General features: G+C 48.1%; 1 protein-coding gene across 6 annotated transcripts in view; it reads left to right on the top strand.

Annotated features, from left to right (window-relative positions):
• Positions 1-15340, top strand: part of Ptprn2 (protein tyrosine phosphatase receptor type N2) — a 542085-nt gene that overhangs the window by 107073 nt on the left and 419672 nt on the right. The window contains exon 1 of one of the 6 annotated variants that reach the window (XM_063250848.1): positions 4223-4379. The exons of the other annotated variants lie outside the window; for them this stretch is intronic. Within the exon in view, the coding sequence (XP_063106918.1) occupies positions 4238-4379 (142 nt within the window). The 5' untranslated portion in view covers positions 4223-4237. Of the gene's footprint in view, positions 1-4222; positions 4380-15340 lie in introns of those variants that run through there. 6 annotated transcript variants of the gene reach the window in all.

Genomic DNA, 15340 nt, shown 5'->3' with positions numbered 1-15340 from the left:
GACCCCTCACCCTTGCCCAGCACAGATAGGCATGACTCTGCTCAGCTGGGATTAGTGTCACCCATGTGCATCTTAACCCTTTAAAGATATTGTCCTGCTTTTGTCTATGTTTGGGTTTAGATGCCAGGGGGTTGTACAGGGAATTTAACCCATTCTGGAAATAGAATCATCTTTCTTTTTTCTCTAACACTATGACTCATTATGAGCAAAATATAAAGAGTCATTTTGATCCTGAACAAAACTTTGGCTCCACATTTGTTTTTCTTATTGTAGATTTTCCCACGTGTCTCTCATCAGCCTCTGTCTCTAGGACTGAAAATGAGCCCTGCTCCACAGTGGGGGACGGTGACCATGGCAGGCAGGACCTCACAGTACCCTCACAGCCTCCACAAGCTGCCTGCTGGGCCATGGAAGAAGGGTGGCTCTCAGGAGCATCTGGAGCTACCTACCCTCTCAGGTGGCCCTGGCTGGGAAGGCTGGGAAGGGCCTTATGAGGAGGCAGGGGGCCCACTGGTACCCCGAGTTCCATGTGAAAGGCACTCTGGGCAGGTCATAGCTAACAGAGTGCTCCAGCCCTGCCCTCTGAGGGACAGACACATCCTCTGGGGAAATCACCTCTTAGGATGCAAAGGGACCACAGGACTGTGTCTTTCAGCATCTACAGACTTTGTCCTGGACAAGAGAGGATGGCACTTGATGGCAACTGAAGTAGCCCTGCTGCTGCTGGGAATGCCATGTGCTTCGATGGGGTTGTCTGGGCATCCTGGGAGCTGGTAGCCCAGCACCCGTGTCTGGACCCTGGTGGGTGTGGAGATGTGGCTGTGTCCTGTGACAGGCTTCAAGCATGCCCATGTCAGAAGTAGGGCCAATTCCAGAGGCCTGGATATAGCCCTGTGCCCTGTGATCTTCCGTAGAAGGACACCCAGCACTGGCCAGTCTGGACTGAGAAATGGACTGCATTTTTAAAAACAATGAACTGTCCACTACCGAACAGAGGAGGTCTCCTTACAGGTGAATGCTAATGAGGCCCAGCTCCTAAGTCTTTGAATAGGTCTCTTTGGACGTGTTCAGGGATAATTGTACCCTGATGCTCCTGGCAGTCTTGGCACAGCCAGTCCATGATATTTCCTGGCCGCTGGATGACAATGTGCCCCAAGCTGTCATCACACATTTACACCTGCAGGTCTGAAGCTCCAGGTCATCCTCCCAGTCCAGGCAGGCCATGTAGCCATGTGTCTGCTGTGTAGACACACACCTGTGTGCTTGCAAAACCTGGGGCATCTGGAGTGGCCAGCAGTGCTGTCCTTGTCAATCCCCCATTCTCACCTCCCTGGTCCTGGGTGCCTCCAAAACTCTTCCTGTGCTCAGCCGAAGTGTCAGGCTGTGACCGAATCTTCTCTGGGTATCTTCAGCAAGTGAGAAGCCACTCAGAGGCCACTGACTGTCCATATCTCTCTTTAGAGCACACAGCAGCTGTGATGCCCACATCAGGGCAGGAAGGCCCATCCCTGGTGGCCCACCCCCTTTTATAAGTATAGGGTGCACCATCGTCAATGCAATCTGCACATAAGTCTTGAGGCTGGGCGTCCAGCTCTAAGCTCTAGGTCTCCTTTCTCACAAACTTTTGGCCTCTTGTACCTGTATTTCCTAGCATTTCTATGTCCTCCAAGAGGCCTGGCAGGAGAGTACTTGGTGGATTAAAATCAAATTTTCAGTCAGTTTAATCCCAGCAGTAGGACATGTTAATGATGGGTCCCAGGAGGAGGCAAGGAGACCAAGTCTCTGGTTTGGAATCTGCAGAGCTGATTGCTCCTCCGTGTCTGAGGGTGCTACACAGCTGGGCCTCTTCAAGGGCCTGCTCATCACTGTGCAGTGGGAACTGCTGGGGACTAGACTGGGCAGAATTGATGACCACAGAGGGCCTGGCCCAGCTCACCTGCAGAACAGGTGTGGGGAGACTGCTTGGAAGAAGCAGTGAATTTCATCCTGAAGAGGAGCTGCTAAATCGGTCATGGAAATTGAGGCCAAGGGCAGAGCTTTGGGAAGAGAAGACAGCCAGGCCAGATGCTGGTCTGTAGGCCACAGTCCCCAGGGCCAGAAGTGAACCCTAGATGCCCACTTATCTCCTGGAGACACAACTGCTCATCTCTGAGCGGGAATCATGAGTAAAAATGTGCAACTTCTAGGATAGTGTGAAAATTCGGTTGGAATGTGTGTAGGCAAAGCATTTAGTTTTGGTCTGGTCAGAAACATTTACCTTTAAAAAAATTTCTTTTTATTTTAAAAGCAAACAAAAAAAGATAAAAACAGTATAGAATTTCCACAAAATAGGACATTAACACTAGTTAATGTATATTGTTATCTTGAAGACATCTTTTGAAGCTTTTTTTCTTTTAATGAATAATAAAGTGATCGTTAGAACGGTGGTAGTTATAGAGAATTTTATGTCTTCCTGAATTGTTTTCAGCAACAGTGTTTCAAGTTGTATTCATACTGATATATATCAGGATTGGGTCTCAGTTACCTTCTTATTGCTGGGACAAAATACCTGGCCCCTGAAGCTAACGGAGTAAAGATTTATTTTGATTCACAGTTTGTAGAGGTTTCAGTCCGCCGTCAGTTGATTCCACACAGGCTGGCAGGCAGGAGGCAGACAGCTCTCCCCCTTTCCCTTTTTACCCCATCCACTGGCCTATTAGCTGGTGCCCCTCCTACCCAAGGGCGGGTCTTCCCATTATCCATACCCAGAGGGGACGCTAAATCAACAGTGGATGAACACAATTCCACACACCCACGTTCAATTAACCCCAAAAACCCCACCTGTGAGTGCACGATTTGGGGGAACATCTAGATACAAGTCACAAGAGGGAAACAGATTAAGATAATGCACAAAGGATTTACTAAGCAGGCTCACAGTGGTCACCTGCAGAGTCAGGGTGGAAGAGTGTGGAATGGCTGTGTATCCACTGAAGGAGAGTGGCAGATCAAGTCCCAAGTCCAGGACCTGGAGCTCCCTCCAGGGTCTGGCGTGGGTCTGTGCTGGAAAGCTGAAGACTTTGCCCTGGAAGGCTGGAAGAATTGGAGGTGTCCAAAGGCGATGGTGAAGATCACATCTCCTCTGAAGAAGCAAAAAAAGCAGACTTCCTTCTTCTTTCCCTTCTCCATCCAGGCTACGGGCCCACTGGTCAGGGCCACCTGTTTCTGGGGCAGCTGGCGGCCTGCCTGTCAATCATCCAAGCACACCCAGAACTGGCTCCACTAGCCCAAGCCGGGGTGGTTCTTACACCACGATCAACTGTCCCAGCGAGGCAGTGACTACAAACAGACCCAAAAATCACTCAGCGAGTGTTGGGATGCAGTGCTTCCTGTCAGATGTCTTTGACCTTTGATAAAATAGGAGATTTGGACCTGACTTCCTCCCACTAGAGCCCTATGACTCAGTGTACTGGCAAGTAGAGTACCCCTATATGTACATATAGAATGCAATGCACCTTTCTTAACACAGGGACTTTTTTGAATTTTTATTTTTGTTTATTATTTTTGTGGGGCTGAGCTTGAACCTCTGGCCTCCCGCACACTAGTGAGGGGCTCTAGCACTGAGCTGTGGCCACCACCCTGGCATTTCATTTCAAGACAGGGTCTTACTAAGTTTCCCAAGCTGGACTCAAACTTCCGATGTTCCTGCCTCAGCCTTTTGTGTAGCTGGGACTACAGGTGTGTACTAATGTACCCCAGACCAGCACCTGTTATTCGTTGGGTTTTGTGGCACACTTAGAAATTAGAGTGGGTTTTCAGGTAAGCGTGTACTTCTGGGAAGCGTGAAGGCAGCACTCGGGTGTTTGCCATCCCCGCTGGAAGGATGTGCGGGGGCTGAGGCTGCTCTTCCTCTCCCCTCCCTCCCCCTCCTCCCTCCCTCCCTGCTGAGAGGGCTGCTGTATCTGCCCTGAGATTTGGCCCAGGAAGGAAGAGGAAGATCCTGCTCCTCATTCTGGGTTGATGAGGTTGGAATATGCAGTGCTGTTCTCAACCGTGCTGGTTACCTTAAGGTTTTATGAGGTCTCTGGTGGTGCTACCAGTCCGAAGGAAACACAGCAGCCTGCTCCTCTGAGGCATGCTCCGTGCAGCCCTAAGACCCCGGAGGTCACTGTAATGTGCTGAAGTCTCGCCTGTCATGCTGGGATTTGGCTGTTGAGTCTGGAGGTGGGCTGAGTCTGAAGAGGAGTCAGAGGTAACACACATGCACTCTCGGTGCCTTCCTTTGAGGCCCGAGTCCCACTTCATCGTCAGAGCTCTGGGCTCTGCATCGTGCCAGCCCTCACTGTACTGCATCACAGGCTCCTGTTGGATCTCACTGGTGTCTGTCTGGCCAGGCCCTGAGGGTGAGTCTATCCAAGGTCCCCTCATTTCTGGTGCTGCCTAGGCCTGTGCAGTGCAGCCTTCATCCAGTTTGTGACATAGTCTTCATCCCCAGGGAGGGAAGCTATCCTTTGTTAGTCTCTGCTGAGGCACTAGTGACAGTCTGCAGAAACAGAACCAGCTGGAACATAGAGGCTGCATCAGGGGTCTCCCTAAGCCTAGGTCTGAACGAGCGGCATTCAGGATGGAGTCTGCTGCTGAGGGGGCTGAGGGGTGGGCTGGTGAGAGGTGCTTTCTGTGGAGTGTGACAACACAGAGCACTGGAGCTCGGGAGATGCCACCGGCCAGCAAGTGGCTGTGGTAGGATTCCAGCTCCCATGGGACACATGCCCAGCTGGCCCACAGGAGAGGCTGGCAGAGTCTCCAGGTGTCCCCAAGGCTCCTGTGACCCTGCACCCACCAGGACAGGGGAAGAACTGAACATGCATGGAAGGTTGGTCTAAAAGGAATGGGTAGCCTGTTCTGACAATCTCCCAGAGCCGTGGCTGGAGGAGATGCTGTGGCTGCCTACTGCAGTGACCGCAGAGGTGGTTTTGTGGGCAGGATCAGTGCCCACACCTGAATTCCAGACCTTTTTTCTCTTTTTTTAAAAATTTTATTTAAAGAAAGACTAAACAAAACAGAAAATAGGTAGAAATAATACATACATTCAGAGAAAAAAAATAAACAGTAAGAAATCACTAGTTGATGTTTACATATTGTCATTTTACAAATAGTTGTTCAAGATACAAAAATGGAACTTGTAAAGTGGGTATTCAAACAGTGAGACTGCAAACAGTTCTGTTCAACTGTACAACACAAACTTAGTAACATGATTGTCAATCCTATACACTTAAACACGCATGCAGTTATCCATATTTTCATTTATGTTTAAACAAACTAAATCAGGTTAAAATCATTCTGATTGCTGGATTTCACATCATGACATTTTGTGATCAGCACTGGCTACTGTAGTGTCTTTTTTTAAAAATTAATTTAAAGAAGGACTAAACAAAACAGCAAAAGGGTAGAAATAATATATAATTTCAAAGAAAAAAATAAACAGTAAGAAATCACTAGTTGATTAAAGATTGTCTTCTTATAAATAGTCAAGATATTAAAGTGGAGCTTACAAAGTGGGGATTCAAACAGTGATTTTGCAACCAATTCTGTTCAACTATCCAACAAAAACTTAGAAATATAGTTATCAATCCTATGCACTTAAACATACATGCAGTTATCCATATCTTCAATTATGTTGAGATTGAATAAACCCAAGCAGGCTAAGATCACTCTGAACAAAGAATAATACTATTGCTGGGTTTCACATTATGACACTCCAGGATCAGCACTGAGTATTTTAGGGTCTCTTTTTCTTCAGAGTATCTGTTCATTTCATCATTTGTCATAAGATCAATTCTCATTAACTGTTTATAGATTCTACACATGCATGAGTCTTAACATGTATTTCTATCCTTTCTATATTAGAGGGAGAAACAAAACAAAGCAAGGCAAAACAAAACATATTCCTATAAACACATGAAACAAAATAAACATATAAGTCCATTGACCAAGAATTCTACCACGGTTCCTGTGTTGTCTCTTGTTATCTTCAATAGAAATGACTATATCATCGGGCATAGTATAATTGAATATATCAGTACATAACAGTATTAATAAAAGCACAACTTTGTATATAGTATAGAACTTCAAAAACTGGCAGTTATCAAACCAGAATGTGTATCGAAGAGTCTTGTCATCTTCAGTGTAGTTGCCTATACTCTCAGACTTGATACTATCAATCATATCAATTTTGAATAAAATCTTCTCTGCCTCATTTCTGTTATGCTCTTTTTTTTGCCATCAGTTGTCTGCTTATCTTCTTCCTTCTGTTTTCTGCTCCATTCATTGAGGCCTCTCTGCCACTGTTCCTGGAATCCCATTACTTTTCTCTCTCTCTAGAATGCCCTGGAGTATTCTCTGTAGAGTTAGATTGGTGGTTGCAAATTTCCCAAGTTCCTCTTTGTCTTGGAAGCATCTTGTTTCTCCATTAATTTCTAGAGACAGTTTAGCAGGGTATATCAATCTGGGATGGAGATTATTTTCTTTTAGGGCTTGGAATACTTCAGGCTCTTTTTGACTTGATAGTTTGTGTCGAGAAGTCTGCTGTTATTCTGATGGGCCTTCCTCTGTAGGTTATCTGTTTCTTGTCTCTAACAGCTTTTAATATTCTACTCTTATATTGAATTTCTGGGATCTTGATTATTATATGCCTGGGTGTAGCTCTGTTTTGGTTGTAGGTGGCTGGAGTTCTGTATGCCTCATATATCAGAATATCATTTCCTTTTCCTATGTTTGGGAAGTTTTCCTTAATTATTTCTATGAATAACCTTTGTAATTCCTTTGTTTGTATCCCAGCTTCTTCTTTTCCATTCTTTATTCTCAAGTTATAGATCCTTTTGTCATCTTCTAGCCTTTGTATTGTTACTGCTTGTTTCCTTGTTATTTTTAAAAGTTTTCCCTTTCATTCTCCCACATTGAAAAATTGTCCCCCAGTTTGGATAATCTATCCTTAGTTTCTTTCAAGCTGATTTTCCATCTTTCCATAGAGTTTTTAATTTGCTGGTGATCTCTTTGAATCTGCTTCATGTATTCTATATATATATTTTTTATTTTCTTCACCAAGTGGTTCTCTGCTTTGTTTGAGTTTCTCCCTTCTTCTATCTGTGTCTGCTTGAGGGGTGCTTAGTATCTCTTTTATTAATCTTCTTATATCTTGCTTTATTTGGCTAAATATTTCATTTTTGAACTCGTCTATGAGGTTCCGAATATATCTCTTTATGTCCACTGGTGCTGTGTCTAATATTGCATGTTTGCTGTTCTCATTCTCCTTTGTATTTACCTGTACTGGGTCCATGTTCTCAGGGTTGGGACCTTGGGACTTTTTGTTGTTGCTTCCTCTTCCCATCTTTTTTGCTTCTTCTAGGAGGCCCCAGTTTCTTTCTTTGTTGGTTACAATTCTTCTGAGTGCGCTGGCTAGATGACCCTTCACACTGCAGTGTGCTAGTGAGTTGCAGACAGGGACAATGTATGTTGGCCCCTCCTCTCCAGATCAGTCAAGCTGCTGTGGCCTGCACTACAGTATTACTTTGTGTTGCCTCCCCTCCGGACCAGCCAAACCTCCGAGCAATGTGGGTTAGTGTGCACCACCGCTGCAGGGACTTGACCCTGGATAACCTATTGGGTCTCAACCAGGTCACGTGACCCATGCCTGGCTCACTCCACCAATCCCATTTGGGAAGGGAACAATTGACTGAAATCACTGCTGCCCCCTTGTACTTGCCAGTCCTGCCTAGTCCCAGAATGTCTTCCGCTGGATCCTGACTTCACTCCCGTCACTCACCACAAGTTGATGTAGGCACTCTGCCAACTCAGCCCTCTGCTCTGCTCGCCGACTCCCGAACTCAGTGTAACTGCGCCTCTAGTGAGTCAAAGCAGCGGGACCTCCGATGGCTCGGCAAGTCGTGGTGGGACCCCAGCCAGTTGTGGCAGGACCCTGGCAAGTCGCAGCGGGACCTCGGCAAGTCCTAGCATTGGCCAGTCACGGTGGGACCTCGGATGATCGGCAAGTCACCTTAATTTTTTTGGGACGAGAGAATTCATCTCCCTCTGTTTGGGGCTCCCCCCACTCTGTATTATATTGAATTCTAAGTTGACTATCTCAGGGAGCTTCTGTAGCCAGTTGTTATCTATCTGCCATCTTTGCAAGAGAAAGCCTGAATTCCAGACTTGAGAGGTGATGAGGAGGAGCCTAAACTCAGCCGGGTGACCCAAGAGCTCCAGCTGCTTCACCTGAGCCTGCGGAGGGGAGCAGCAGTTCTCTCAGTGAGGCTTGGAAAGGACAGATCTTTGTCTGGGGCTGTTTGTAGTTTCTTGGAATTGAGCAGTATGTTTGTGGGGACTGGGCTGGCACAGGCCTCAAGTCCTGTCCTGAGTCTCTTCTGGGGACCACTTGTCCTTGTGAAGAATCCCGCATTTTAATTACGGGCAGTGTTCCAGGCTGGGATGCCTGTGGTGGGGCAGCTCCTCAGGTGCTGCTGGGCTGTCTCTGCTTTGCCTTTCAAGGTGGAGGAGACGCCGGGCAGCACAACGTCCCCATGCACACAGCACCCATGTGCAATGACCGCCCTGTGACAGGTCTGCTGGGCTCTGCCCCTGCCACGTGGTTCCTGGGGTAATGGACTCTGGATGGCAGAGATGCCTCCTTCCTAGTGCCTCCAGGGTGTAATCCTGCCAAGAGAGGAAGAGGGTGTGGGTGAAGGGATGTTGATTGGGAGGGAAAGTGCGCTGCCTCCATCACACTGCATTTTGATGTGTGAGAACCTGCTGTTCTGATGTCAAAAGATGTGTCTGTTTCCTGTGTGAGCTCTTCAAGGCCCTGGCACCCCAAGTGCTCTAGCCTATAGTCCACTCTCTCTCACACAGCTTGACTTGGTTTCCTCTCCTGTAACCGGCACTTGGCCTCTCTCTGCCCCGTCCACCACCACGTACCTCTCCTTGGACCTGTGTTTGTGGTTGGGCAGAGCAAGAAGGGATGGACAGCTATGGTCCAGAAGTAAGCCTCCTCTCTTGCCTGTCCCTCTGCAGCCTCTGCTGGAGCTGTCCATTCATCCTATGGCCCAAATCCTGAGTGCTAAGCACAGGCCTTGGGAGCTAGGAGGGATCAGCAATGTACAAATCCTGCTTCCCTAAGGCCCAAAGCCAGGGGCACAATCACTCTCTGCCTTTAGGGAAGTGTTTGACTGTCTCACAGATGCTGGTTGAGCCCCAGGATTTCTGCTTCGGTCTGAATTGAAACCAGAGGCTATAGGCTAAGGCTTGGCATTGTTTTCATTTGATTTGCATCTACTGGACTCTGTAAGTACTAATAGTAAATGGCTCTGAGTCTCAGAGAAATTGGCAGGAGCTATTGTAAAGTGATCCCACTGATTTTTACAGAGGTGAATTTATTGCAGTGATGTAAAGAGATTTTTCTTTCAGGTTTTTGATCAATGCTGAAGCTGTTAGAACTCTGGTGACCCTAAGAGATGGACTAAATGAATTTTGCATAAAGAGGTACACAGATCCTTGGTCGGGGCAGAGGCAGAATTTTGTGGTTTTAACTGGACTGTCCACCATGCACTCAGCCATAGGGCTTTTGGAAATTATGGGAGCTTTGCAACTGACCTTCTGTGAAGTGTGAGGTAGGGCTGGAGGTGTCACTGTGGTCCTGACCTGGAAGGGTGCACCTCCCCCCCTAGCTCCTCCCTTCTCTTTCTGCTCCGGCTGCCCTAGTAATGTGAGTCGAGCTGCATTCCTCAGTGCCAGGCTCTTCCACCATGCTGTTTTCCCCTGATGTCTGCCAACACGATGCACTGAAACTCTGACACGTGAGCCAGAATCAGCCTATCCTCATTTCAGTTCCATGGGTCTGGTGTTTTGTCCCAGCAACAAGAAAGGTTCATTTTCTGTGTTTGAAAAAAATCCCACTTGTAAAAACCATTTTCCCAACACTCTTCTGCTCTATTCCAGTCTCCCTGAGGTGAAAGGGCTCCAGAGCTTCGTGTGATGTTGACAGCCAGTGCTGGTGGCTCAGCCTCTCCTCAGGGAGTGGCCCTGCAACTGGCTGCATGTGACTGTGTGTTTCCCAGGCAGGCCTTTGGCTTCTCCTCCTGTAGGGAATCCAGCCCGCTCAGTCCTGAGGACAGATGAGCTACACTGGGCTGCAGGAGCCTACATGGGACCCACAGCAGCACCCATCTGGACTCCTCAAAACCACCGGCAGCTGCAGAAACAGTCCATGCCTGATGTTGCCTGATTCTGCCTCTGGGTCTCTGGGCTTGGGGTGATAAGTTAATGAAAGAGGAGGTTGGATGCCCTAGACTCTGAGCCTCCTGAGAATCCTGGCTCTTGACCCAGTGTGTCCCCACCCCAGGTGCTGGTATCTGGATCTCTCACGGATTGTCCCTCATGCCATCTAGTGGCCATCTTTTGGAATTGCAGCCTCCCAGTCACAGAGGAGGGTTCCCCCAGCTCCCCAAGTGGGGAGTGAAGGAACACCCCCCGGGTGGGGGGCCGGGAACAGACCTGTCATTGATGCCTACTGGAGTCAGGGGATCAATTGCTTGGGGGGGGGGTTGGGTCTTGGCAGAGAAGCCGGAGCAACAGTGGCTTCTCTGGGAAGTCTGAGGCTGCTCATTGGAGATAGAGCCTCCTGTATGACTCAGTGGGGCCTACATGGCTTTCTCTGTGTGGTCCTGAGTTTCGAGCATGGACAGATCTGCTATTGGCTGAGTGCTGGTGTTCTGAGGATGGGCACAGAGGGTTGGGTCAGGGATGTGGACCTGCAGGCCAGGTAGCCAAGTAGTCCCTGCTATCCCCACCAATTTTGTCACTTTTCTAAGGTCCCTCTGCCTGTTCTGGGAACCAGATGCTTTGAAACTTATTTTTTTGCTCCATCCCTGAGGTGATAGAGTGTGTCCTCCTTTTGCTTGACTGGCATTTCTGTCTTTTCCTCCTCTTGTGCTTTGGGGATACAAAATGAGGCTGAGAACTCAGGACATTATCTCTGAGGACCTCTGTTTCGTGGGGCTCTATCTTGGCTCCCAGCTCTCGGGGCTGTGCCAGGAAGTCTTCCTGGCCCTGGCCGGGCTGCATTGTCCCACATGCCCTCTTGTGGCACTGGGCCTGCTCTCCATGGAAGGGGCCAGACTGGGTGGTGCACACACAGGCTTGAGCCTTCCGAGCTGCTGTCCTCTGGATGTCCAGTTTCACTGAGGTATGGCTGTGAGGGGTTCTGTCTTCACAGTGTCAGGTAAACTAGGTTATAATGACTGCCATTAGAGTAATGCACCCGAGAAGCCCAGAGAAACTGCTTTGAGAAACAAAAAACTTTATCCAAGAATGGTATCTAGAGAATTTCAGTTTCCAGATACAAATTCACACAAGAAACCTGCCTGCAGTCATGGCCCCAGCAGGCAACTGGGCAGGGACTGGGCTCATCTGAGGGAAGTGTTGGCCTCACTTCTGTGCTGCAAATGTCACCATTCACACTGGGAGCCCTTTCTGCATCATTAATGTGGATGCAGCCGGGGAGGTTTTGTGCAGCTGCTCCTGGGGAGGATGGGACTGCCTGCTCACAGTGATGTTTGAGGAAGCCGGCTGAAATTTAATCCTCTGTGGTGCTCATAGGTGAGTGTGCTGATCCTCCTTGACCTTTCTAAATGTAACAGCACAGGTTTTAGCTTCCTCAAACTTGGGTGTTTGGTGAAAGGAAGCCACTGGCGCTAAGGAAGAGGGTCATGGGAGTGGTACCAATGACTGTGGGGTGGGTAGGTGCTGGGGGCCCAGGACAACCCCAGAGAGCCCCTGCTGTGTGGAGTGTGGGACTCTGGAAAGGTCATCAGCTAGTGAGGCCTCTGACTCCATTAATGGGCAAATTGTTGATGGGATCATAATTTGATGGAACTATGGGGGTACCAGAAGTGGGGGGTAGGGCTTGGTGTGGGGGGTAATGGGGACACGCCCAGAGGGCTGCATCTGACATCCAGCCCTTTCCACTTGGTCTCTTCCTCTTCTGTTCACCACAGGGTCAGCGACTGTCCTTCACATCACCCTTGCACCATGATTACAGTAATCCCTTGGTTCACAAATGCTTCCGTTTGCAAACAAATCAACTCACAAATAAAAAAGTGTTCAAAATTTTGCCACTATTTGCTACTCTGCCTTGGGTGATAAACATGATCACAGCCACCTTCCCTCCACAAACACAAAAGCAGCCATCTTTCCCCAGTGCGTAAAACAAATTAAGTTATAAACTGGGGTACCGATGCATTTACCTTTGCCTCTGGCCTAAAGCAGTGGTGCCAGTCAGCCATGGACAGGACCCTCTGAAACTGCCACCCAGAGTAAGCCTTCCCTCCTTGACGCTGTTTCCCCGGGTATATGGCCACAGGGATGGAAAGCCAACAAGTGCAAATTGTTGCCAGGTTCCTGACTGCCCTCTTCCTGCCCTGTCCTTTTCAACCCAAATCAGGGAGTGTGACAGAGTGGTCTCCAGGTGCAGGGAGCTACTGGCAGGGCCATCTTCTCACTCCTGTCAATGCCCAGGGCACTTCCTATTGTCACATGCACTCTCCTCACCTCACCTTGGGGGACTCGTGCTTCTGCACTGTGGTGAGGAGGGAGATTTTGTGGCAGGAGGCTGCTGTGGCCACACACCTGGAAGCCCAGCCACAGCCAGCACCTTCTCCACTGGGGCTCTTATTGATAGGTCTGACCCCCAATTTTTCTCCCAGTCACCAGAATTCCCAGAATAGCCATTTCTGGCCACCAGAGCCTGGAGAATAATGCCACTCTCCCAGGATATGGCACATTGTTCCGCCTGCTAGGTGACAGTACACCCACAACAGAACATTAGCACATTCTCAGCCATTCCTGCTCCCCCAGCCTTCTGATCCCTGTTGCCTCACACCACTTAATCCTATACCCCTAATCTCCTACCCGATCTATAGAAGCCCCAGCTCAATAAACTGGGCTTAGACTCCTTGCAGCAGTTACTCTAGGAGGTCCCACCTGAAACCCTAGATTGAGGTGGCTGTGTTCTCCACTGGGTTGTCACAGTTAACACTTATCTCCATAGGAAGGGACCCATGGGGTGGTGTTTTCATTCTTCAGTGTCCAGAGAACCGATTGAAGACAGGGCATCCCAGGGGTTCCACGTGCCTCCTCTCTGATGAACTTGTTCTTTCGGAGCGCAAATCTAGAATTTTGCAGCTGAAGTTTCTACACCATGCAGTTGATGATGTACCTGCATTCACGTGAGCCCTTATGCAGCAGTGGTGTAGGAAACAGTGTTGGGGAAGTAGGCAATTGCTTTGTCATCTTTTCTTCACTGGAAGGTTGTGACACCCTGGTCATGTCCCCTCTTCTGGCCAAGCCTCCATCCCTGCCTGACTCTTCTCTTTACTTGCTTGTCAATGTCTGGGCTCAGCTGCCTCCCCACATCTCGGTACTAGTATAGGAGTTACTTCCTCCATCGGGTTAAAAGCCTCTTTCACTGTTGGGACTCCAACTCATGACTGCCTGCTTGCAAGGCAGGTGCTTATGCTGCTGAGCTAAATCCCCACCCCTATTCCCCAAGTTCAGCGCACCAATTCTAGAAAATTATCAAGAGTTCTCAACAGGCAGTTGAGAGGCAGTTCTCAACATGGCATATGTCTGTAATCCCAGCACTGGGGAAACTGAGGCAGGAAGATCACCATGAATTTGACATCACTGTATTGCTTCATAATTCTGTGTGGCAGTCAATAAAGCCACATTTGCCCTTTGTTCTGTGGCCTCTGCATCTCTTTCTGAGGCAAAGCTTACTAAGACGTCACAGGCCTATGAGACCCACGCTGCCCACCCTCCTGGGGCTCTGCACAACCTGGCTTAGGGCTGAGCTCTGCCAGTGCCGCACAATCATCTGCACCTCTTTCCCTTTTGTTCTTCCATTCTTTCGACTTCACTCAGTGCTATCCCAACTTTTGGAGGTCATATCAATGTCTGGGCACTCCAGCTGGTTATGTTTTAAAAATCACTTCTTAGAATCTGCGTAGAACATGTGAAGTGCTTGATTCTATGAAATTAATAAGAAAGCAAGAATGCATTCATTGGCCGAGCTCTACATTTTATTGTATTACTTTTTATTTTAAAGAGGATAACATAGAATAAAATTAACCAAAAGAAACCAGTGTAAAGATTACAGAAGTTCAAAATATTACAAAATCAACAATAATCAACAATAGTTACCATAATGCCTTTTGATATCTTCAAAATAGCTGCAGATAACTTTAGACACAGTAAAAATCAAACAGAACAGAATAGAATAGAAACAATAAAAACAAAACAATAAATGCAATGAAGGAATTCAAACGAGCCAATAGTAAATCCAAAGTTGCTACCATAGTATATCTTGCTATCCTTGGGAGAGTTGCTCCTGCCATCAGATTTGACATAATCAAACAAATAAGAGAACAAAACCCAACCCAACAAAACAATAAAAATTATATAGGTTTTCCAAAAAAAGACCATAGGGAATCAACAATGGCTGCAACCCTCAGGAGGAGACCTCCCTAGATGCCACACTGTGTACCACTGTCCTCTGAACCCATGATCAGACCACTGGCCCTAGCCCTGCAGTGTTAGTGAAAGTACCACAGGCATCCAATTGCATTTCACCTCCATTGCTATCATCACAGCCTGTGTTTCTTTGGCTAAGCCTGTCACTTATGGTGGAGGTGGTGGGGGGCGTTGGTTGGTACTTCCTGTTTGTGAGCCTGTGTGCCAGAAGAGGCTGGGGTCTGTTTGTTCCAGTCTGGTAGCAGCCCACATATGGTACCAGATCCCAGACTGGGCTTGCTTGCTGGTGTGGCTTTCTTCTCTCTAACCCCCCTCCCCCCATCTGTGAATGGTGCTGACCTCCTGGGAGAGGCTAGAGTCTGTCTGTTCCAGTCTGGCGGTGGCCCACATGTGGTTCTGGTTCCCAGACTTAGAGCTCTACATTTTAAGTAGGTAAATACAGAGGGATGAGGGCCTTTTGTCCCGGTGAAGACTACTGTAACCTCTGAGTCCTTGTTCCTTTCTACTTTGTTGCAAATATGATATTATTTGGGTGATCACTCCATCCTGAAGAAACTGTTGGCCCATAGTCCACATCAATTGGCTATCCTTGGGGATGGAGGTAGAAGTACCCTACTCTCTTGGCCACTTCGGCCCCTCAGACACATTCCTGGAGTTGTAGCAGGATAGGGTGACCTTCATCTGTTGGTTTTCTGCTGTTTGGACAGAATTATCCTTGCTCTACCTGGTTTCTGTTTTTTCCCTTGGCTTCCTATTGTTTACTCATCCTTGCTCTGTCTCCTAC

Source organism: Cavia porcellus, unplaced genomic scaffold, assembly GCF_034190915.1.
Source record: "Cavia porcellus strain 051 isolate PalLab524CR breed Dunkin Hartley unplaced genomic scaffold, mCavPor4.1 scaffold_6, whole genome shotgun sequence".
Classification (NCBI taxonomy): domain Eukaryota; kingdom Metazoa; phylum Chordata; class Mammalia; order Rodentia; family Caviidae; genus Cavia; species Cavia porcellus.
The sequence above is the reverse complement of the archived record's forward strand: the minus strand, read 5'-3'. Positions and strand labels throughout refer to the sequence as shown.